Source organism: Lethenteron reissneri, chromosome 33 (assembly GCF_015708825.2).
Source record: "Lethenteron reissneri isolate LAM-NWPU_2019-01 chromosome 33, ASM1570882v1, whole genome shotgun sequence".
Lineage (NCBI taxonomy): Eukaryota > Metazoa > Chordata > Hyperoartia > Petromyzontiformes > Petromyzontidae > Lethenteron > Lethenteron reissneri.
In genome coordinates, this window is record NC_083811.1 from 15,213,043 (window position 1) to 15,238,779 (window position 25,737).

Consider the following 25,737-nt stretch of genomic DNA (forward strand, 5'->3'; position numbering starts at 1 on the left):
CACCCTACATACACAATCTCACCATTATTCACCATCACTAACCATCTCACCGTCATTCACCCTACATACACAATCTCACTATCGTTCACCCTCATACACCATCACTCGCCCTCAAACACCATCAATCAAGCTCACTTACTAAATGCTTACTTGCCTTTATGTCTAAAAATGTTATATGGCTTGAATGCGAGCGATGACAGCGAGTGTCTGGTTATACTCATACATTTAATAATAATAAAAAGAAAGTTTATAGTCCTATAGGAAGAGTGGCACCACAGTGGTTCGAATGCCTTGCCAACACTTTGGATATGAAGCTCCGTGCTCTGTATATTTAGAGCAGCGGTGCTGCTCACCGCAGATTCTCTTGTGACCTGGCTGGGGTCACTCGGTGTCTCTAGACGTCTTGATGATGCCACAGTTCACAGACAGCAGCTGACAGCAGATGTTCTCTTCCGTCTCGCCCACGAAGGGTTTATTGGCTTTGCTAAGGAGATCCACACGATGGTTAACGAGTGGAAAGGAGGTGACGACGAGGACGACCAGCTCTTCTATACCAATTTATTCCTCAAAAAAAGGGTAAGCTTAACACCTTCCAAATGCCAACATTTTATGATGAATGTTAAAATTACTTGCTATGAGGATGCAGGTGCTTACATGGGCCGGGTTTGTCTGCAGCAAATAGTTGAGTAAAGTTGTGTGCTGCCCTTGTTTAGTTTCTGAAAAGTGTGGCCGAGCGATGCGTGGCATCTAGTCATTGGAATCGAGCGATTAGGCAGTGCGCAGACGTCCCGAGTACACTCATGTCGCTCATGGACCCCAGTGAACCATTGTCTGGGGGAAACGCATTTAGTAATGCACGGGTGCTTCAGTCCATTCTGAGAATGAATGTGTTGACTGTTGCATCTCGTCTGCAAAAATGTTTCACCTTTGAGCGTCAGGTGTGGTGTAGCGATATCACTTGTACCCTCACAGCAATGAGGGCCTGCGGGTTGATTCCTGACTGGGACCCTTTTCTGCGTGGGATTTTTGTGTTCTCCCTGCTGTTCTGCATGGGTTTTTTTTGTCTGGGTTCTCCGGGTTTCATCCCACAATTTCAAATGCATACGATGCCATCAATTGAGGATATTTAAATTAACGATCCGCCTCCCATAGGGTCCCATTGTTTATATTAACGCTACATTTTCAATGAATGATATGTTTACGATATTACGCAGCCACCAATTTCGGCTGATCGGAGTGCTCCGAAGTGGACTCTGCAAACCTCAACCAATCAGTGATGCCCTTCTATGAGCGTTTTGAGAGCAACTGGCTGCTAGCTTTTCAATGTTTGATGTTCGTTGCTTATGGAATCAGTTCTCTGTTTCCAGTGTTTTCTTTTACTTAAGTTAAATAAGATTAATAACAGTGGCCCCCAAAATAAATGTGAAGAAAGACAAGAAATTTCGATTTAAAGCTTTCGTGACTGCAGGGATTCATCTTCTTGGTTCTTTCGGTAAAGTCACGTAGAAGGGAAGTAATAACATAATAAAAATAAAACATAATAAAACAATTCTCACGAAGTTTCGGCCACAACGCAAGCAGCCGTCTTCAGGTGAAACCAGGTCTGTCGCCTCAACAGACCTGGTTTCACCTGAGGACGGCTGCTTTACCGAAAGAACCAAGAAGATGAAAAACAAGAAAGTGAGGAAAACAATTATTGTGCAAATTTAGCAGAAAATAAAGGTAAGAATTTTTTTATTTTATGCTTTATGCACCTTTTTAGTCTACAATTTTTTCATTAATTATCCATGTTTCTATTCATAGTAATGCTTGAATATGTTCTTATAACGTTTATTTATTAAAATTACCTGTTTAAATATGAGAAACTATGTTTTATGGTGAAAATGGTCAACTTCCGTCATCTTGGAACAAATTAAGCTTTTCACGCACATTTCCTATATTCGATTAACGAGCATTACAATCAACGATGGTTTTTGTTCATCCAATTAATATCGTTAACCGAGGGACCACGGTAGAGTGTAACTCGTATTGGCCACACATCTCAGCACTGAAAAGTTCAATGCAAAATCACTCAATTGAGTTCACGCAGCAGCAGCAGCAAGAACAAACTTCCCCCTCCACATTAAGCGGTCACCTTTGCTCACTAGTTTCCGCTCTTCATTCAAAACTCACTTATTGTTCCCTAGCTCACCCCACGACAACCCCTTAATCTCCCCCTCATAACCACCACCACAGTTACTACTGTTCCCTCTTCATATTCTCATTATATGGCTATCACTCATTCCCCATTCACTCATTTCATTCATTCATCATTTACGGTCATCAATTTCACCAAATTCATGCACAACATATTTGCCCCCATTGCATTATCTCATCTATTTCATTCACATTTCCACCATCACCTTCATATGTTGCACCGTTATCAATTCTTCGTAAAGCGCCTTGCTTAAGGTGCTATATACATTCCTTTAAGATAAGATAAGAACATCGCTGCCCAACTGCAAACACTTTGCAGGACCCTCCTGAAAAGAAGGTCTTGACATAGTGCAACAATAATAATACACACCTATTATTATTTTTCATACTTTGATACTGGCAAAAAAAGGTATACCATGATAGAGCTGTTCACTCCGAGCTAGAAATGCTCTCAAGTGCATTGTCTTTCTACTGTTCGCCTTTTGGTCTGACACTGGTAAGACTAGGCCATAAAGAAGGCTGCCTCTGGTGTAGGCCAATCAGTTTCAAGGACAATGCAAATATTATCAGAGCATGTTTGTTTGCATGTTCCCCACAAATATTATGTGGGGAACATGCATTCAAACATGCTGTTCACCGATCTTATATTAACATGCAAATTTTTACCTGGCAGCCCTTTAATGGGTGGAAACCCACCGCCATCGCAGTCACTGCCCATCACTTACATTAACATTAGCTGTCCCACCCATGCTGCTGACATTTGGGCTACGCCCATTTTTAAACCTTTATTAACAGTTTCCCTTTAGAAGCTAACCCCCTTTTCCTCATGACTGCTTGTGTTGTGATCAAAACGTCGTAGTTTTTTGTTATTTTTTTTTAACCTATCTACTTGACTTTACCAAAAGACCTAAAGAATATTATGTGTGGTTAATGCAGTATTTGATTCCCTGCAAAAAGTCTGCATTTGGTGTTTGAACATCTTAACATTATCTTATGGCCAGAAAGGGTGAAACCCCTGTTCTCATTTTTTTTATAAAGTGGAAGTGTTTTTTCTATACTCAAGTGGCACCCACACCAGAGCAGCGGGAGCCCCGGGTAAATTCTTGCTGTACAGAAAGCAGACAATCCTCAGCATACCGTTCTTGTGAATGCGTCCACTTAAGCAAAGGTAATTTTATCGTACTCATGTGTGTTTTTTTTTCTTCTGATTTTTCAGGGCCAGATCAACATCACGCTTGACCATCGGTGTCGGATTTTCCAAAATTTGAATGGTGCCCTCGGTAAGGGATGGTAATAGGAGCGGCCGGATTGTTAAACAGTGCTTGAAATAAAATGTGTGAACACTGTTTCACACATTTGCTTGATGATCCAGCACTCACCGATTTACAACTTTAAACCCCTGTGCAGGGGGGGGGTTAACTGTTCTCGAACGGACAACTCGCCAATAACCTGGCTGAGTGTGGAGGTCAGAAAATATGTGCTTGCTTGCCTGAGACTGTTTGACGCTGCTGTTAAAGCAACAAAGAGCCCTTTGAATACAGTGCTTCGTGAGGAACAGCTGTGCCTGTTATTCCAGAGACTGGTAAATGCATGCCCATAGTTGAGTAGCATTCATGGGTGCTGTGTGCTGACTTGGCATGTGTCGTATACACTGTTGCCTGTGCGCCAGCAGTAGAGTTGCTGTTTTATACGTGCACTTGCGAGTTATCACATTCCCGTGTCCATTCCGCTTTGTGGATAACACATCACTCTCATTCTATTGACTCAGTTGCCCTACTTTGCTTTAACGTTATTCCTTCTGTAATTTTGGTGAACAAGGTCACTCTTGCACACGAGTCTCATCCTGGTCTCTTGAGTTTGCACCTCGTTACACAAAATCTAATTTAAACTTGAACTCCCTGTACAGACAACAACAACGTAAATTTGTGGTGCTAACCAAATGTCTCAAAGCGTCGTAAGTCGGCTACGTATCATAATTGCAAAACGTTGCCTTGCATTCCACAGCAGCGACAGTGTTCTTAATTAGTATAGGGTTACGTTCAGAGGCTGTTTCACTGATCACCGTGTAACAACAAAGTTTCAGAGTTGTTGGTTGGACAGGAAGTAATTTTATGAGTGGCTTATAAAGAGGTGATATTGAATATTTGCCCTGCTGGGAAAGGGTTTTAATTTATAATTTTATGAATTACAATTGGGAACAACTTAGTTCATGTGCTTATTAGTAATGTTTGAACGTTTTAATTTATATACAGTGGCAGCAGCATAATACACGCAAATTCCTTCTCAAAACTCCGTAGAATTTGTAACGGGCCAGTTTTCGCACAGAGGCGTGGGAAACCACACAAGCGGAGGAAGGCAGCCAGAACCGGCGTCAGCCACCCAACAATTGCCCAAACTCTGTGGTCGTATACTGGGTGGTTTTTGTCCAACTCCGTAAACGCACAATCCCACGGTTTGGAATTTATGCGTTAATTTAATTTCATAATTCCACTTTCCTTTATGCCAATCTCCAGGCAGTGTTGCGGCGAACGCGGGGTAGTCCCCCTAAACGTACCGTGAAGCTCCGCTGGGGCTCTGCTTGGGCCGCACTGGGGCACCGCCAGGTTACTGCCAGGGCTTCGCTAGGGCTCCGCCAGGGCTCCCCTAGGGTGCCACGGCCGTGCTTGCACAGGGCCTCCCCCCCCCCCCCCATGCACCTTCTTCTGCCAGACGCGGCCTGCGCTTGGGATACTCGGTGATAGCTCTCGTCCTGTTCAGCCCAGGTCGTCACATACGTCGGCAAAGATGATGCAGTTGTAGAATGCAACAGAGCAATCGGGGTGATTGATGCTCCCGTGCTCACTGATTCACTGCTGTCACTCGCTCACCGGCGGTCAGTCGCCTCCTTATAACTCTTCTGTTGCAACTACCATGGCTACTGTTCCCATGAACTTCACTCGCTGAATCCTTTCACCCATGTTGAGGACTCGGCCTACCAGGCACTGACATCCATCTCATCTACAACTGCGTTCAGCCCACACACTGCAGGGCACAACGCCCCACTCACCTACTCAACTAATCACTCACTTAACCACCCACCAACTCAATCAACCGATCACTCACCCACTCGCACATTCATACACTCTCCACATCGCAGATCATAATACTTCTCTTTCTGCTCTTCCCTCGCCCTGAACCACAGTAGAATTCCATCTTATCATCTTTTTTCTCAAGTTCTTAAACTAATAACCTTGCTCAATGCCATGAACGGGTTACATTCTTACCTATTGCAACCAAGACACTGCTTGACCTTTTGGGCCTTTGGGCCTCTGCTCAGCAACCACCATGACCATCACTGCCACCATCTCCGCCACCACCATCACCGGTGCCGCCACCACCATCTGTGGAAAATAGCCTTATAGCTCATCGGATTCCTCCAGAAAAATAAATATTCGGATTCTTCTGAACTATGTAAACGCACGGGGCGAGGACGGAATGGCGTGGTTCCTAAGTGTATGCTCTCGTGTGTGCGCGCCGATAGACGAGGTGGTGATCAAGTTCGAGAAGGAGCGGGTGCGCGTGCGCAACACTGCCTACGACACCCTCCCCGTGGTGCTGCACGGCAACGGCCCCACCAAGGTGACCCACCCCTCCCCGCAGAGCCGGAACCCCCCCCCCCACTGCCTCACCCCCCACTGCCTCCAGCCCCCACCACCTACTTCACCCCCAACGCTCTGCAGTGCTGCATCCGAGCAGAGCTAAGAGCGCTGCCTCAGCATTCGTGGTAGTGGTGGGTTACAGGCATTTTGGGTAGAGGAATCAGGGCCTAAAGGAGAGAGGCCTAATGGAGAGGGGCTTAAAGAGGAAGGGCTGGGGCCTAAAGAGGGGAAGGTGGAACCTAAAGAGAAGGGGTTGTGCCTAAATATAAGGATGTGGGGTCTAAAGAGAAGGGGGTGGAGCCTAATGAGAAGTGGCGTGGTCGATATTGAAGGGGGTGGGGCCTACATGGAAAGGGATGGAGCCTATAGAGAAGAGGGTGGGGTGTAAATGGGATGGAGAAGTGCTTCAACCATGACCTTCCCTTTTGGTTTCAGGAAATGAAAGCATATACAAGTAAATGCAGTAGGCAGCAAAACTTGAATTCACAGATGCTGCCATAGGCTAACGAGTTATTAATAGTCACATTCCTACAACAAGAGTTTGTGTTTCGGAAATTATGTTGAAATATAGAAGTCTTATGATGGTGTATATTTATTGTCTGGTTATACGAAGGCCTCCCCACTCCGTTGGTCACGGGGGATGTTTTACCGCACTTCACCATGATCGTCATTGCGGGTTGGTAAAACTATATATATAATTAAAAATTTACCAGGTAAGGCCCACTGAGCTATGCAGCTCTTTTTCAAAAGCGACCTGGCTATCACAAATGATAGTTCAACGAAGTGGCTTATCACGTGGTAAATTATATCAGCCAAATACTCAACACATGTTGATTCTAAATGTGGAAGGAAAAACCGGAGGACCCGAAGAAAAATTCACATTAGCACGGGGAGAGGACATACAAACTTCAAATATACAGGTGTCAGGGTGGAGATCGAACCCATGACCTGCATACCAGGCGAGGTAGTTAACATCTCGCTACCAAGACTGGTTCAGGCAATACTGAACTCTGCGGCTGTTATCTTTTAGAATTGAACTTTGGTCGCCGGGTTCATAGCACAGTGTGTGATCCGCTGTCTATGCGACTCGTTAAGCAATCTGCCTGAGCCTTGGACATTAATGGTCAAAGCTGAAGATCATTGAGGTGCTCACAACTTTGGCACAAGTTGTTGCATCGTTCTCGTTGGGCTCCAGTTTCACCACTGGTTATGGATTTCATGAAGCAGTCATTCCCGTATAATTGGTGCTGTGGTTCATCACAAGTGAACGGATGTTATTTATCACAGCGCTTGGTTTCCTACTAGTTCGTCAGCACCTGAGTAATTGTTAAAATTATTCTTTTGAATTTATAATCTGCACATTTTTCGTTTGTCCCCTTCGAGAGAGAATAAGCCAAAGGTGCTGGGAACCAAAGACAAAGTGGGAAGGCAGCCAGAACTCTCGCCAACAATTGCCCAAGCTCTGTGGTTCTTTATTGGAAATGTTTGTCAACTTAAATGACGATGGTGATGGCAGTGGTGGTCGAGGTGAATTTGGTGGTGATGGTTATGATGGAAATGATCGTGGTGGGGGTGATGGTGGTTGTGGTGATGATGGTTACAGCGGTGGTAGTGGTGGCAGTGATGGTCATGGTGGCAGTGGTGGCAGTAATGGTCGTGCACCAGCAGTGGTGGTTAGTGCCATGTGGGTGTTTATTCAATACCACTATGCATGTGTCTGTGCACAAACATGTGTTGGGAGTGTGTGTGGGTGAGTGCTCTGTGTTTCAGCACTTGCCCCAACAGTCTGTTCAGGCTATACGGGAGATCTATTTGTCTTTGTGCTCCGCTCAGACTCTTGTACAAGTGTAACTGAATCTGGTCAATGCTCATGTTCTGTGCAGCTGCAGCTGAACTACCTGGGTAACTACATCCCCAACAGCTGGACGTACGAGCTGGGGTGTGGAGTGTGCCACCTCAACACCATCGACCTTTCTGCTCGATCTGTACGTCCACCCCACACAGATGGATACCGTGCGACAAGTGTTAAGAGTGGAGCATTCGCATGAATCGCACGCGAAGTGAACAGATGAGCCAATGTTACTTTTTATAGGATTTTGCAGCCATATTTATGAATTGTAAACAAATTTTATTTCCCCTTGCAAAAGCGTTTATTGTGAATTACTATTGTTTGAGACCTGAAGAACATTCCTCGCAACCAAATTCAGAAATGACGTCCCAGCGAGCTGAAACAATGAGACGTTGCACGTTGAACGCTTGTTCACGGGACAATTTTATTTACTGCTAGCTTATATACCCGCCGTTGCCCGGGCCGAAAAAATATTTCAAAACTGCTCTTAAAAATCTAACAGCAGTGCGTACTGACTGTGGTGGTACCTGCTATGATTACAGCAGTGCATACCGACAGTGGTGGTACCTGCTATCATGACAGTAGTACATGCTGACTGTATAGCAGTATTTATTGACTCTATAGCACAAAGTACTCACCTGACAGAGTGGCTTGGTGAGGCCTAGTCCCGTGCAGAGCCTCCGGCCTCGTGTAGATAGTCCAGCCGGCCGAGGTGGCACCTTGGCAGGCAGGGGTTGGGCTGCTACCCTTGAACCCCCCCCTCCCAGCCACGATGTCCCCGGCCGCTCTGCAGTAATATCTACAGCCTATAGCGGTAGCTTCTAGCGACTGTATATATTAGTAACTGCACGCATCAGGGTGGGGGGGACATGACACATTGAAGATTTAAGCTCAGTGTTTAGTGTATTTTTAAAGCATTTTTAACGTGAAAGAAAATGTCCCCCTCACTCCCACCGAAGGCGTGCGACTTGGCATGGGCCATCCCCCCCACCAAAGGCACACGAGTTGGTATGGTCACGCATGCGTCATAAATAAATAAATAAAGAGAGCGCGCAAAAATCGCACTAAATTGCTAATTAAACTTATTAAAAGTTGACGGATGTGAAAAAGGAATAGTGCTTGCTCACGGCGGGGCTTACGGCGTGGTACCTGGCTATTTTTATTTAATGTAAACCCCACCGTTGGAGAGCGAAATCGTTCGCAAGTGCGCGAACACACACAAAGCCACAAACCGACAGACAATTTTTGACTTTTATATATATAGATAGAAGATGGCGGGGGGGGGGGGGTTGGTTGATGCATTGAGTACCATTTTTGTGGGCAGTAAACTGATTTTCATTTTGAGATGCTTGTCTTAGGAATGTGCAAATTTCCACCCTTGGCTTGGTGCCCGCAAGAGAGAGCTCAGCATTGCTCAGTTTGTCATTGGTTAGGGCCTCTTGCTGGCGCCTCTGAGACCACGACGCGACGAACTTCATTGGGTTGGCTTGTGGCATTTCCTCCTAGGAGTCGGACTACCCCATGGTGATGATCGGGGCCTTCATCCATCAGCCTACTCCCTTCCTCCCGGAATTCCTTGGCAGAATTGCGAAGCTGGACTACCCAATGGACAAAGTGTCACTCTTCATCCACAACAAGGTGCGAGCTGGTTTGTAACCGAGTGCCTACAAGTTGCACCCATCGAGGTGTTAACAGCTTCTTGTTTGCTTGTGTTTAAATGCAATGTGCTGATACATAGCAGATTGCCATTTTTTCAACAAGTAACAGCACACCACACAATTACAAATAAATAACACGAAGCAGACACTTAAGTGGAGCATTGTAAGGATTAAATATTTTAACTTGACACATATCTGAGCCTGTTTACATACGAGTGAAATAATCACCATAAATCCATTTTGATGTTTCCGTAACTTAACTTTACATTGAACGGTTTGTAAAAGTATTTTTTTTCGGAGCCAACTTTTTGCTACAGGGTATGTATTTTATTTCATGTTGACTTTTGAGTGAGCACTGTGTCTGGGTCTATAATTATATTCTCCAAAACGATGCTGGTGATTATTTTGTACTTGTGTACAACTTAATTTTATAGTGAATCTTTTTTAAAGTAAATTATATCCGAGCCAATTTTCTTCCAGGATTTTGCTCTGATTTCTACATGACGGTGTTTGCTTTAATTCGTTTTTTTTATTGTTGTAATTTGTTTTATGCCGTTACTTTTGTGCATTTTTGTCACCCAGGTCACTCTTGCAAATGAGACTCATCCTGGTTTCTTGAGTTCTCATCACATTATAAACAAAATTAACTTGAAAGTTGACAACAGGGTCGTGTTGAATAGCTGTGACATAATGTGCGATGCTGTGCAATCCTTTGACATGTGGTGCAATGCTGTGCGATGCTGTGATATACCGTGACATGCCGTGACATGCTGTAACATGCTCTGAAATGCTGTGACGTGCTGTGACATGCTCTGCGATACTGTGACATGCTGTGACGTGTTCTGAGATGCTGTCACATACTGTGAGATACCCAGCGCACTGGGGGTGCTTTCCATGACGCTGGCCTGCCTTGCAGGAGGTGCTGCACGAGCGCCAGATTGAGAAGTTCTTCCGGAAATATGGAGCTGTGTTTGCAAAGCTGCAAGTCGTGGGACCTGAGGAGAACCTGAGCCCCGGGGAGGCTCGCAACATGGCCATGTAAGCAAGAACGCGTGTCGGTCATTTACCACCACAGCGAGTGAATGCTCCTGTCAGTCACTCGGAATAAAAATAATTATAATTAATAATGATAATTATAATTAATAATGATAATTATTTTGTTATTTTTCTATCTACGTGACTTTACCAAAAAACCCAAAGAATATGATAATGATGCAATTTGTCATGCACACAATAATTCACAGACTCTTGAGGCACGGAGCCAAGCTCAGTACTGCTCTGAAGCCACATGGAAGAGGTGGGGCCTCTTAGTGACTCTTAAAAGTCGGTGTAGAGTAAATGCTGCTGCTGATCCTACAAATGTGGAGCAGTGGGACGATGATGATGGCCGTGTTCCAGATGGCAGGGGTTGCCACGGAGAAATGTCGCCCGGCAGAGAAAAGTTCTTCTCCTTGGTGTAGAGAGGAGCAGGAGGAGGTTGTGAGTCGCGTTGCCGCTGCTGCGGGGAGTTATACTGTGAGCTGTCGTGCAGGGTGACAGGAGCGTCAAAAGTATGTTTGGTCTCTTGCAAATTGTATAAAATAACCAAAGCATATTTGATTATTCAGGTAATGATCATTTACATCCCGTTTTCAATCCCCATAAGCTGCCGACTGTTCAAGATGCTTTGCCCAAGAGCATAAGCGACATAGCAAGACACTTATATTTTCCTGTGAAGCTCATCCAGATAGCACCACTTGGACGTTACATGTGGTCAAGTTGCAGCCCTGCAAATACCTGTACAGGCAACTGCAGTACCTTCTATGGTGCACTCATTTTAAGACATCAGGGCCTGCCACGTTTATTCAACACACTGCCCCCAACGTCTTGTGATGACGCCAACGTTATCAACTTCACGAGTTGTTTATGCTCAAAGTCATTTCCTGCTGTAGTGAGCATTGAGTCACTGCTCAACACCTTTTTACAACCCTGAGCATGCGGTTCAAATGCTACATTCTCACGGTTGGGGTGAGCCTATCCATACCACAACCACTGTTCAGAATCAGAATATTTATTTGTACTGGAGGAATCCGATGAGCTATACATCTCTTTTGTACAGATGTGCAGTAGGGTGGGATACGAACGCTACAGCAACAAACATTACTAAACACAACAGTAGTGCAAAGTACAAGAAAGGAAAACAAATCTCCCAAACACATAGAAATGAAACTAAACCATCCCCATCCTACTAGCCAAAGCCCACTGAGGTATTAACTTCTTTTTCAGACCTTGCTAAAAAAAGTGTCTCAACAAAGGCTTATAATGTGGACATTTATAGCAGCAAAATAATCTAAATAATCAAAATGCATTGTTTCTAAATGTGGAGGGAAAAACCAGAGGACCAGGAGAAAAAATCCACGTGACCACGAAGAGAACATGCAAACTCCAAATATACAGGCGTCAGGGTCGGGATTGAACCCCCGACCTCCTGTTGATTGCTGCATAGTGGTCTTAATTGTACCAACCCAGGGGGATGATGGGCCGAGTTAACCCCCAATCAAGATTTGAATTCGCAACCTTTGCGATTGCGAGCCACTCGCTGTTCTACTAAGTCTCCTTTGCCGGTCGTTTTCCGCTGGCCAAAAGTTACTGACACATAGCGAGTCAAGCAATAGCCCGTGGCTGTACTGAGTGGGGACTTGGCGACAGCTCTGTTCTGCTGCTGGCGCCACCCTCTAGCTGCTGCTGCGTCTCCACATGCATGAAGCCCATCCCACTCGTTCTCTAACTGAGAGCCATCGAGCCAGAGCAACGAAGCCCAACGAGCTCCACCCAGGTGGAGCGCTGCCTATGGGTGCCGCAGCCCGGCGGTCGACAGCCGAGTCGTCCGGAGCGACGCACCGCCACCCGCCAGAAGCGTCGACCTCTGACGCCCGTCATGCGTTGTGACCGACAGACTCGCAGTTGTCTCATTTCATCGTATCGAAACTTTGTATTTGGCGCCTTTGCCGATGGCGTTTTACAGCGATAATTAAATTGGACGTAAGATGATAATGGTTTGAGAGTGTTAAGGAGGGGTTGGGGGAGGCCTGGCCTCTTAGCTGCGGTTCGACGGTTCCCAATCCCTCCGGACTCGCCGCCAAAGTCAAGCTCAGACATTGTTTGCAGACCGCCATGCAGTGAAAAAAAGACAATGGGAGTTTTGTTAAGAATTGCGGATCACTTCCCACGGCCATAGGAACCTCCCAGTGGTCTGTGAATCACTAGCTGGGAATGACTGTTACAGAGCAGTGCCTTTCAGCGTGGTCCGTGCCTCTGTGTGTTGTCTTTTGTAGGGACCTGTGCCGCCAAGATAAAGCCTGTGACTTTTACATGAGCATCGACTCGGACGTTGTCCTGACAAACCAACAAACCCTCAAAATACTTATTCAGCAAAACAGGTACGAGACGCACTGTTGTGCAACGCCTGTCTGTTGTCTGTAGACGAAATTGTATGAAAAAAGCGCCAAATTCCTGCCCCACTCGGTAACGCTGCCCTGGTTCTTGTTCCCGTGCTCTTCAGGGGAGTCATTGCACCAATGGTGTCACGGCATGGGAAGCTGTGGTCGAACTTCTGGGGAGCACTGAGCTTGGACGGATTCTACGCTCGCTCGGAGGACTACATCGACATCGTGGAGGGGAAGAGAGTGTACGCACACCCATCACTCCGCACCCGTCACTCCCCAACCATCACTCCACACCCATCACTCTCCACCAATCACTCCACACCCATCACTCCACACCCATCACTCCCCACCCATCACTCCCCACCCATCACTCCACACCCATCACTCCCCACCCATCACTCCCCACCCATCACTCCCCACCCATCACTCCCCACTCATCACCTCCCACCCATCACTCCCCACCCATCACTCCCCACCCATCACTCCCCACCCATCACTCCCCACCCATCACTCCCCACCCATCACTCCCCACCCATCACTCCCCACCCATCACTCCTCACCCATCACTCCCCACCCATCACTCCACACCCATCACTCCCCACCCATCACTCCGCACCCATCACTCTCCACCCATCACTCCGCACGCATCACTCCGCACCCATGACTCCGCACCCATCACTCCACACCAATTACTCCCCACCCATCACTCCCCACCCATCACTCCCCACCCATCACTCCCCACCCATCACTCCCCACCAATCACTCCCCACCCATCACTCCCGACCCATCACTCCCCTCGCCATCACTCCCCACCCATCACTCCCCACCAATCACTCCCCACCCATCACTCCACATTTGTGCCTCCCAGCAAGAAGGGACTGGGTTCAATTCTCGGCTCTGCTGTTTGCTGTGTGGAGTTTATATGTTCTCGCTCTGTTCTCCTTCCGTCCTGCAGAGTGTGTGTGCGTGGAGTTACTTTGCTCTCTCCCTCTTCTGCATGGGTTTGCTCAGGGTTCCCGCAGTTTCCTGCCACAGCTCAAGAATACGTCACATCCCCATGCTGAAACATTACACTATAACTTACCCTTTTGGGATTGTACACAGCAGCAACACCCCTCTACTGCTAAAACTTGGTAGAAGCGTATTGAAAAATAAATGGTCTTTACTTTTTGTATAATTGGCCTTGCCTGGTTGTACAAGTGAGATGACGCTCGATACTAATTCCCCCGACAGGTTCGTCACCATTTACACGAGTTAGACTTGGTAAAGATGATGTTCTGGAGCAGGTGCAAGTGGAGAGAAGCCTTATCATGAAAAATCCAGAAACGGCAAAGAAGGTGGTTTGGGTACATTCATGATAAAGGAGGTTCTGGAAATATCGATGTTGAGAAAGAGGTCAAGAGTCAGAAGCATGAAAACGCTGCTTGATGACTGAAAGTAGGTATGTAAGAAGGGGCAGCCATTTAGTGAAATGACAAGGAAAGCTGAAGGTCGGTCGGACAGGATGGAGAGAGCTTCAGTCGTGCCGTCGAGCAGATGACTCATGAAGATGATTCTTAATAAAAATGTTAACCGTGGTGCGTTTCCCACCCATGTGACCTCTGCCTTCCTGCTCCTCATTCTCCATTCCTATCCCGGGCCACCATCTCCACGTCCACTCCATATTCCTTTACATCCTGGGTTCACCACCTCCAACTGCCTCTATCTAGGCCCTGCCTCTCCATCCCGCCCCCACCTCCCGGCACTTTCATGGTCAGTCACATTCCTTGTTCCCGTGTGGGTGTCCTCTTCTTGCAACGCGCCATAGCTGTCTTGAGCCGGCTTTTCTCCAGCTTGTCTGAGATGGAAACCACCCACTCTTGCCTTCTTCCTCATCCCGTCATCCCTGAGATCAGCGTCGCCGTCATCCTCAGCACAGCGTGTGCGTATGTACGTTGAACTTCTTTAACACCATACGTAGCGAACCATGCTAATCGGAGGTGCCGGGGAGAAGGAAAGGAAAGGACAGTGCTGGGAATGAGCATCGTTGTGTGCATGTGTTTTGGTTTCCAGAGGGGTTTGGAATGTCCCGTACATGTCGAGTGTGTACATGGTGAACGGCTCACTCCTCCGGGCTGAACTCAAGATGAAGAACATATTTATGCTGAACAAACAGGACTCCGACATGACCTTCTGCATGAATGTCCGGGCCCTGGTAGGTCTGCACAAACACTGGGGGAGCTCTTCCCTTGCCGTCACGCATGCACGCACATTCCCATCTGCGCAGTTTCACAACGTGCTCAGAGACATCTCCCCTCCCGGGAGCCCAAAAAAGATAGTTGGGGCAAGTGCTAGTTAGCGAGCAGCTATTAAGGCTGGCACGGCATGCAAAGGGGTGGGTGGTCAGCACTACGCCCGGTCGCCTTTGTCTCCCCAGTGGTGATGTTTATACACCGCAGCAGGTACTCATTCGAGGCTGAGTCGACATAGGGGAGCCTCGGGGTCGTTTCAGATATTCGTCACTGATATTGGGGAATCGAACGTGGGTCGCTGGGTTTGTAGCGTAGTTCACTACCAAACGTGCCCACAGCAGAACGTACAGCACTGCATGCGCGTGGCCACATCTCGCACCCATTACATGAGAGCGCACGCTGCTTCTACCACATGCCCACCGTGTTTAAAAGCCCGTGTTGACCTTGAGCAGTGGCTCCCGGTGTGAACACATCCTATATCACAATTAACAAATAAATTCGACACACTGGTCAACAACAGTGCCTTAACAAAAAAAAATATAAAATCGGCCCACGTTTTAAGAAATGGCCCTTCTTCATAGCATGTTAGTATGAATGTTGGACTTCTTTTGCACCGTACGTAGCGAACCATGCTAATCGGAGGCGTGGGTGAAGGACCACAAACTAAACACAAAAACAGTTCTAAAGAAATGAGTTTTCAATCTAGATTGAAAGTGCATAGCTCCAGTGGCTTCCTAATATCGGAAGGAAGAGCGTTCCAGACTGCCGCAGAAGCTTCAATTGCGTAGCATTTCCATTGTGCTATGAAGAAGGGCCAATGCCCAAAACATCGCCGAAATTAAGGTCTGCACAATTAAGTACAAAATAATTACTAGCATTGTTGTACATTTATTTTTGAGGCAGTGTTGCTGATGAGCGTTTCGAGTTTATTTTTTTACATTTGAAAGCACAGAGGGCTCGCCGAGCAGCACTCACCCGGTGGGCTAGATGGAGGCTGGCTGGATTTTTCCACGCGACTGCGGAATACAGCGCCCAGAACATCGAGCGGCCACAGCGCACTCCGATGCCCTCCGTTGAGACCGGGCATTGCGACGACTGAGCCGTGGCTCTCTGTGAAATGGAGGTTTCATTCGTTTATCCTTGCACATGAACATTTACCACCGTTCTCCCGTGTTCCTCTTCATTTGTGCGTCGCAGGGTGTGTTTATGTACATCACAAACGTGGTGGAGTTTGGCCGTTTGATCACGATGGAAAACTACGACACCTCGCATCTGCACAACGACCTGCGCCAGATCTTCCAGAACCCCTTGGTATGTACATATCGTCGTGTTGCATGTACGTACGAATGGTGAACTTCTTTCGCACTGTACGTAGCCACCCTTGCGAATTGGGTTGTCATCCCAGCACGAGTAAGCACAATAAGCAGGGCAGACAATCGATTTTCACATTAATTTCCTTTTTTTGAACATCAACAGAACAGCAACTCAACAGCAATGAAGTTAGTTCCCCAGCTATAACTAAGCGTGTCCCGTTCGTCTTGGTTCGTGACCAAGGTTGAAGTTCATGTTCTAGAAAACAACAAGAGGGGTGGGGGAAGTTGTTGGGGGTGGGGGGCGGTGGGCAACATCGGGGTTTGTATTCTAAATGCGCGGGAGAGCTTTAGGCTGTGAGCGTGTCTGTGGGAGCGTGTCTGTGAGTGTCTGTTTGACTCGGCCTCAAATGAGTACCTGGTGCGGTGTGTAAAACATTGCTACTGGGGAGACAAAGGCGGTCGGGCACAGTGTTGGTCACCCACCCCCTCGTGTGACGAATCCACTCGGTGCGCCTGTCATCAGTGGCCAATGGAGCCTATGGAGTTGGGACTCTCGCAGGAACATGATACAATCCGCGTGATCCGCCAACCCTAGCCCTCTAAGCATGTGGCACCACTGCTGGCTCGGGTGTCGGAGTGCGTGATGATTGTTTTCTATGCACACACACAATCGCTGCATTCAAGTCCGAATTAGTTCTTACATAGCTCCCTGTAGCAGCAGCTGGCAATATGTTACAATTATTTTGTTGTTTGTATATTGAACGTCTTGCGCCGCCGTACGTAGCCAATGTTCCTAATCAGAGGTGTCCATGTTAAGTTGTATCTTTTGATATTTTTTTTTAGGATTGGAAAGACAAATACATTCACGAGAATTACTCTAAAGTTTTAACCAAAGGCTACGTGAAGGAGGTAAGTTCTTGCAAAAGGTACCCCCCCCCCCCCCTTCATGAATTGCATAACCGGTTTTGGAAACGTCCGCGTTTCAGACTCGAGTGCCATCAGTGGCTGTGAGCGTCGCCCCTTTAGTAGCACAGCTCTGGAGCCACAGCCCAACACCGAAGGCTCCAATAACAACATCAATTAAATCATAAACCCGATTGGCGGCGGTAACGTGGCCCAGCGGTAGCATGGTCGCCTCTTGCCAGAGGTGGGACAAAGTCATTGTTATGCAAGTCCAAGTCGAGTCTGAAGTCATCAAATTCATGACTCGAGTCTGACTCGAGTCCAAGTCACATGACTCGAGTCCACACCTCTGCCTCTTGCTGCAGAGGTTCGTGGTTCATTGTGGGCACCGCAGTGGCGAGATGTTAACTACCTCGCTTGGTATACAGGAGGTCGTAGGTTTTATGCCGACCCTGATGCCTGTATATTTAGAGTTTTGCCTGTCTCTCCCCATGGTCGCGTGGACTTTTTCTCCGGGTCCTCTGGTTTTGCCCTCCACATTTAGAATCAACATTCGTTAAGAGTATTTGGCTCCTGTCAATGTCCACTGATAAGCCACTTCGTTGAGCTATCAATTGTGGCCAGGTCGCTTATGAAAACAATCTATATAGCAGCTGAGTGAGCCTTACCTGGTAAAATAAAAAATTGTTTAGTTTATATATTTTGCAGGCTGCCCTGTATAGTCCTGCGGGTGTATTAACCATAACACGTGTCGTCTGCTTCCTGGTGGACGTAAAATATTAAAGGGACTTGATTTATGGTCGCCACCTGAGCGGGTTCTACCCACACAGTACGGGAATATGCATCTCCATTAGGGTGACAGGAATTTATTTGTCCCGAGATCTGGTGCCAGAATTGTGTTTCGCTTTATTGCAGGATGCTGCACACTTTCTGATAGGCCTTGGCTAGGTTTGCTCTACAGTAGATAATAAGGTGGCAACACTGGACTGGTTGCCACAAAAACATGAATTTATAAATAAAAATCGTGATGTTATGAAGTTGTGTTCCACATATAAGTGCGTGCATGATTTTAACATTTCATTCAGCCTGCTATTTGTGTCATTTCGTTTTTATTGGATAATTGCCATGTGAATAACTAAAATAGTTGAACATTATTATTGTCACACCATTTTCTATCCCCAATGCTGTTTGTTTGTTTGTTTTGCAGCCGTGCCCAGATGTTTATTGGTTCCCGATTTTTTCGGAAGCTGCATGTGAAGAACTTATTGAAGAAATGGAGCATTTTGGGAAATGGTCAAGTGGTGCCCACAATGTGAGTTATGATCTCATACCCTTGGCGGTGCGATAATAACCCTCGCAGCAGCTTTTGAATAACCATCCAACAAAGATGGTGGGCAAACGTACAACATCAGCAGGGGATCAAATACGTTTTTCCTCAATCTACAGTTCTCACCTGATGATGGTTGCTTGTGTTGCAATCGAAACGTCGTGTTTGATATTCATTCTTGATTTGTGATTGGCGGCTGGGTGGCAAAGTGCTCCCACTTGTGCCTCATGGCAAGAAGAGCCTGGGTTCGATTCCCTACTCGGGTTCCTTTCAGTATGGAGTCTGTATGTTCTGCCTCTGTTATGCGTGAGTTTCCTCCAAGTCCTCTCTGGTTTCTCCCTCTAGCCAAAACATCCCAATGCTGCAAAATGACCTGAAAATTACTCAATTGGGATCACACACAGCAGCAGCAGCAACAACATCGCCCCCTACTCCAGACAACTTGGCAGGACCTTCCTGAAAAAGAGTCCCGAGACTCGGTTTTAGTTTTTCCTGTAGGGTGAACGCGCGTAGCAGGAACAATGATAATGAACTGAACGCAGGTGGTGTTCGCCCAGTCCAGGTTGTTGCACGGGTTGCGCAAGTTGCGTGGGTTGCGTGAGTTGCTTGGGTTGCGTGCTTGGGTTGCGTGCGGTTTCTCTGAGCCGTCCGCTGTGTTGCTCGCGGCAGGACGAGCGCCTGGACGGGGGCTACGAGAACGTGCCCACCATCGACATCCACATGAAGCAGGTCGCCATGGAGCAGGAGTGGCTCAAGTTCCTGCTCGATTACGTGGGCCCCGTCACGGAGAAGATGTACCCCGGGTACTTCACCAAGGTGCGGCCGCCACCACCGCACCCCACTGGGCTTCACCCCCCCCCCCCCCCCCCCCGTAACGCACGCTAGGGCTGCCACCCTGTCCACACAGAAAACCCGGATATGTTTCTCAAGTGCGCCTATGTCTATTATCAAAACTGCATGCTGTATCCTGCATTGAAGTTCAACACAATACCGGTACCAGATCTCACTCCCCACTCGCACTGACTACTTAACACTCACATTTACTATTTTAACAAAAACAAGAATCCCCCGTGTAGCCTTGACAGACCATTGGGGCAGTGCTGTTAGCGAGCACCTGTGAAGGTGGGCACAGCTCATTCGGGGCTGGGTGACGAGCACCACGCCCGGCCGCCTCACACTGGGTACTCAATTTGAGGGTGAGTCGACCTAGGGGAGGCCCATGACTGGTTCAGATAATCGTCACCAGTGTTGGCTGTGAGTGGGAATCGAACTCGGGTCACTAGGTTCGTAGTGCAGTGCGCGAACTGCTATACCTCCGCACCTCCCAACACAACACTCACTCACTACACTCACTAAATTCACACTCTTATCACTCGCTACTTCCCCACTCACTATTCGCCAATCACACTCATTACTACTTGCGACTAACAATCATTAATCTACACTCGCCACTTTCCATTCACACTCTCAAATTCTTACACTCACTTCCAGACATATAAACAATATATTTTAGCTTAGGCCAAAAGCCTGCTTCCTATAGCAATATCAATGATTATTATTCGGAGTTACGAACGAGCACTTTGCTACGGAACACGAAATCAAACTTCTGCACAGTCTCCAGATTCGTGACGCAGCCGTTCCACGGCTCTCGGATGAGATGGTCGTGCCAAGCAAATTAATGGTTTCACTATGGATAAGAAAATCATTGCTAAATACGATGAGACGGTGTCGTGAAACTACCAGTGCTCGGCAATATTATCGGTGACTAGCCACTCCATAGCTGACCGTGACCGGCTGTTTCTCCCATTCTTGGGTGTGCTGCCGACTGAGCATACTGAACAGCCGCTAGGCCAGGCAGCACACGTCTCAAGCAGTGGCCGAGCTCCACACCTTGCTGCACCATGCACTGCCTCCTGCACAAGACACGTCCTACTGCACTGCCTCCTGCACACGACACATCCTACTGCACTGCCTCCTGCACACTACACATCCTACTGCACTGCCTCCTGCATTCTACACATCCTACTGTACTGCCTCCTGCATACTACACATCCTACTGTACTGCCTCCTGCACACTACACGTTCTACTGCACTGCTTGCCCTGCTGCACACTACACGTCCTACTGCACTGCCTCCTGCACGCTACACGTTCTACTGCACTGCCTCCTGCACACTACACGTCCTACTGCACTGCCTCCTGCACACTACACGTTCTACTGCACTGCTTGCCCTGCTGCACACCCTGCTGTGTTTTGCACAGCCTGCTACCAATCGTGCTTCCTGCTTCACATTGCATTCTACGCCGCCGCTGCACCCTGCACACCCTGCTGCAAATTCCATGCTCCGCACACCGCTTGCACCTGGACCCTGCACACTGTGCTGCTGCGCTCCGCACGCCCTGCTGCACAACTCTGCTTTAGTCTGCGCTTTTGCCCTGAAGTTTAGCGCTGCGTATCTGTGCGCAAGTAGAATTATAGGAAGTGAGATGTCCAAGATCATGAGACGGCCCGCAGCATCCCCACTTCCACTGTGTGCCCTGTGTGGCTCCCCCAGTGCCAGTCCAACATGATGTTCGTGGTCCGCTACCGGCCGGACGAGCAGCCCTCCCTGCGCCCCCATCACGACGCCTCCACCTTCACGATCAACATCGCGCTCAACAGCGTGGGGGTGGACTTCCAGGTACCCTCTCCCCTTCCCTCTCGTGTTCCTTTTGTACGTATGTTTGGTGAACTTCTTTCACACCGTACGTAGCTAATTGGAGGTTGCGGATGGAAGGACAACAAACGAAACACAAAAAGTAGTTCTAAAGAACATAGTTTTCAATCTTCTCCGCTTCCCTCTCCTCGTACTCAACCTTCTTATGCCTGTCCACAGTGCCTCCTATCCCTTTGTCAGTATACGTCAAGTGTGTGTGTTTGTTTACGTGTCATTACGTGTTCGGTATGTATATGGGTGGGTGGCAGTGTGGCTCAGTGGTAACCACTCGTGCCACACAGCAAGAAGGCCCTGGGTTTGATTCCAGACTACAGTGCCTTTCTGTGTAGAGTGAATGTTTCCCTCGGATCTGCATGGGTTTACACTCCAGGTACTCTGGTTCGCCTCCCTCCTCCCATAGCTAATAAAACCAAACGATGTAACTGGTATTTTGCAAACATTCCAATTCTGAAAGATTTTGGATGCTCGCTCTCCGAATTGGCGCGCACAACGTGGTGCATCCCAACGCTGTTGCCAAACGCCCCCGCGCTGCGATTAACACCGCGGGCGTTTTTCTGGCTGGCTGACGCCGCGTCCCCTCCCTTGTGGCGTCTCCGCAGGGCGGGGGCTGCAACTTCTTGAGGTACAACTGCAGCGTGACGGCCCCACGCAAGGGCTGGGCCTTCCTGCACCCTGGCCGCCTGACGCACTACCACGAGGGGCTGCCCGTGCTCAACGGCACGCGCTACATCGTCGTCTCCTTTGTGGACCCCTAAGCTGGGTCCCCACGACGAAGCCACACTCCACTTCTCCCTGTACCCCCCACCCACCCGCAGCCCTCCGCCGGTGCCTGTGAGCCACGCAGCACAGCAGAACAACCCTGAAAATCCAAGCGGTGGTTTCTGTGGCATTACTCTGGACACTGGTGGCCCCATCAATTGCCGTCTTTGTTTATTTAAAACGTAAAAAAAAGCTGCACACACCAAATAACGTGCTAAGCGAATTGAAGCCGGTTTTTAATGGTTCGTGAATGCCGTTTGGAACGAGCGCGTGCAGTTATGTCATAAGCTGATCTCAGAAATCACAAATCAAATCTGCCAAAAGGGATTTTGCTCTGCGGCCTAGCTCCCCAAGCTCGACCTGTGCACATGCACTGATTTGTTTTATGTAAAAACACTCATTTGGCCGTGGAAGGCCCCGGGAAGTCCCTGGGAATGTCCCGTGTCCCTTAGTACGAAGTGCATCCTTAAAACTTCAACAGTGTGGGCAGCATAACCAGATTTGACTCTGTAACCTTCTTGAAACTCTTCAATATTTTTACATCCACAATACTGTTAACAGTGAACAGTATTTCCCTGCTGGGTGCCACTGTAAAGTTTATATTTGAAGGGATTTTTCCTCGTGAGAATTTCAACCGTAGTTTTGTTATACACCACGAGTAAACGCTGATGGCAGGTCCCACTCACCTGCAGAGCGCTTGCATGTTCAAGGCCAAGCAGACTTCAATGCCTTGTGAGCCGTGACCTCGATTTCCGTGGACAATTTCACGACATCGGTGTAAACGATGTGACACGATGTAGGCCATCGTCGATTCCGTTGTTTATCCTGAAGGGAATTGCCTTGTGTAGCAGCAGCAGCCACCGATCAGCCTCGTCATTTCTCCCCATCAGATCCAGAGCGATCTCCAGGTATCCTGGCTCCCTCTGCGTGGGACGGGTTCATTGACCACAGATTACTGCCAAACGGAATGCTCACGCTTCTGCCTCGACCGACCGGGCAACGCAGCCGTGCTGCGTGCCGCACGCAGGGTTGGTGGGCCGCACGCGGTGCCGCTCCACATTGGCCAAAACAACGTCGAGCCATATTAGCAAGTGCCCGTCGCTAGCGGCTCTGCCCTTGCAGTCTCTTATCCCGTTGCTCTCAAGAATAGTTCCTATTGCCTCTCGAGTGTCTCAGCTGGAGCTGCATGGGCAGCGGCTGACTGGCCTCGAGTGCTGGTTGAGGGGAGGCGGGTGGACACCATAGAAGACGCGGGACCACGTAGCGGCAGCTCTCGCAGGAGCATCTCGCCTCCGTTACGTGCCAGTCGGTGCCGCGCTAACCGTGACCCGTAATCCCTAACGCCGGGTAGATTGCAGAGTGTGCGCGTGCGCGCGTCGGTGCAGTGCGGCACGCGGCTCACCACGCAGTGCCTGCACGGTGCGGCAGGGCGCGGGACGCCTCGCTGCACCGCCGGTGGAGGGAGAGGGGGGGTGGCGCCTCCTCCTCGTGCGACTGGGGGGTTGCCATTCTGCCCTGGTTTGACCTGGCCAGGCCGGCAATGGGCGTCAGCGTTAGGGAAGCGGCTCTCGCGTGTCTGGGTTGACGGTGGACTGCTCGGCGTTGATCGACCTCGCCTCACCCAGGAGCGTGTCCGGGTTTGGTCTGTGTACAAGGTTAGGCGGCCTTAGCACGGAGTGCACATACTGCAATGCGACCTCCAGCCTCAGAACAGTTTTATATTGGTCACCCACTTTTTATGCATCATAAGACTTGTGTTTTTTTTGTTTTATCGGATCTGAAATAGGCTTATAAATTGAGGTAATGTATTAAAATCCCATTTCAATCTAAATGTTCCTGACGTGTATAACACTGAGTGTCACTTTTGGCAAATAGATTTTAAGACTAAAGACACCTTAACATCTGCTAAGTGCCCATCATAATATTGCATCGTTTCTTTCAGCGCTTCCCATATATACACTGTATGAAGTCCTTTTGAATTGCCAGCCTTTTTGATTGGAGTTAACACTGAACTTCACGGAATCATTTTCATTTGAGTCAGGTTACATCGTTGTTAACTCCACGTGGGCTATTCGATGCAAATATTTTACGCCTCTTCAATCCATCTCCACCCTCGGCGTTGGAAGCAGCAGCAGTTCCGCACTTTCGCATGTCGCGCACTTGGCATTACGCTCCCAGGGGGCAGTCTCACTTTGGCTGGAGCACAAGTTTCTTGCACCGCTTTCTCTTCCCCTGTCCGTGACAATTCATCGATCTAAATCGCATTGTAAGCTACGTTCTTGTGACGCAAGTACCTCCGCACCTTCGATTAGCACGGTTGGCTGCGTACACGGTGTGAAATAAGTTCAGTGTACACACAAAGAAGTATTTTCTCAAAAAAGAGATTGTTTTTAATTGCAGTGCATAACTCGCTGATGCCTTATTGTCAAATGGTTCCCCACGAGTGAATTACAGTCCAGTGTTTTATTACCCTGCCATGTCTAATCATGCTTTTAACTTTTTTTTATGTTTTGAAATGGTGCTTTGGATGAATTTACAATAAAAACATATTTTATTCACTTTGTCGTATGAGGAACTTCATTAGAGTATTTTTATGCCGATTTTCAGGAAGGTCCTGCCATGTATTCACAGCAAGGTATACAATGTCGCTGCTGTGTAATCTCAGCAGAGTACATTGGAGGGTAATTTCCAGCATTGGGATGTTTTGCCAATTACCAGTTACGTTGTTTTGTTTTAGCTTTGGGAGGAAACTGGAGAAGGCGAAGGAAACCCATGCAGGACGGGGAGAACATACTCCTGTGGTGGAAATGGGCTGGAACGCCGTGGTGGGGGGTGAACATTTGAACCTTATTGCATTCCAGAAGGAATCGAGGAATAATCTTTTCTTAAAAAAAAAACTTACAGGTAGACCCCTTGACTATATCAGAGATACCTACAGACACGTACAGAAACCCAGACGTGCACAGAAATCCACGCGCTCAGAGATCCACACGGAGCAAAGCTCTGCCCCTTCTCAGATCTAGTGGGGGGAATAATACATTTACAGAAAGGCGTCCTCATGTGGGATCTAATCCAACCCCTTCTTGCTGCAAGGCACAAGTGTGGTGCCACAGCAACGGAGTAACTCCGCCAGCGCTGCTATCCCCTCGCACCCCTCCACACGAACGCACGCACACCCCCACTAAACACACCCATGCACCCATGTAGGGTCTCGGGGGGGTCACCTGGTACCATGGGTTTTTACCCGAGGGGCCCCTAGGGGGGATGTCCCACGGTTTCCCAGTGCCAGGAGATTGGCCGACCCCCCCCCCCCCCCAGGCCGAATTGCATTGCGGCCCCCGTGAATTAGCTTAAAGTTGTATGGGCACGACGAAGCTCACAGAGCGAACCGCAATGAGAATCCTCACAGCACAGGGAAATAGGGCCTCGGGGGCAGCGAGCAGCGCATAAGAGGAGGTGGGGGGGGGGGAAATTTCTTGACCGAGTGAAGTTGGGTATCTGCGGGACGGCCACCCAGATCAAACCGGTTGAGTCCGGGGTGGGGAGGATGGGTGCGTAAACAATGGGTGAAGGCAACAATGGGTGAAGGCGCTCCGGAGGCACCGCGCTAGGCAAGTGCGGGGCATCAGTTTAAAATCGAAAGGTAGGCGCCCGATTGGCCGCGCAGGATACACCACGTGACCCTGGATCTTTGGATTCCGAGAGGATAAAAGGAGGGAGCGG

General features: G+C 48.4%; 1 protein-coding gene across 1 annotated transcript in view; it reads left to right on the forward strand.

Moving 5' to 3' along the window:
• The window catches only part of LOC133350383 (procollagen-lysine,2-oxoglutarate 5-dioxygenase 1-like), a 37,294-nt gene extending 12,722 nt beyond the window's left edge, over positions 1–24,572 (forward strand). The window contains exons 5-19 of the mRNA XM_061564708.1: positions 470–576; positions 3,413–3,476; positions 5,717–5,814; positions 7,718–7,819; positions 9,190–9,321; positions 10,258–10,379; positions 12,656–12,760; positions 12,883–13,008; positions 14,819–14,960; positions 16,195–16,308; positions 17,154–17,219; positions 18,421–18,525; positions 19,210–19,356; positions 21,094–21,219; positions 21,855–24,572. Coding sequence (XP_061420692.1) covers positions 470–576; positions 3,413–3,476; positions 5,717–5,814; positions 7,718–7,819; positions 9,190–9,321; positions 10,258–10,379; positions 12,656–12,760; positions 12,883–13,008; positions 14,819–14,960; positions 16,195–16,308; positions 17,154–17,219; positions 18,421–18,525; positions 19,210–19,356; positions 21,094–21,219; positions 21,855–22,010 — 1,712 coding nt within the window. The 3' untranslated portion in view covers positions 22,011–24,572. The remainder of the gene's footprint in view (positions 1–469; positions 577–3,412; positions 3,477–5,716; positions 5,815–7,717; positions 7,820–9,189; positions 9,322–10,257; positions 10,380–12,655; positions 12,761–12,882; positions 13,009–14,818; positions 14,961–16,194; positions 16,309–17,153; positions 17,220–18,420; positions 18,526–19,209; positions 19,357–21,093; positions 21,220–21,854) is intronic.
• The last annotated feature ends 1,165 nt before the right edge of the window (positions 24,573–25,737 follow it).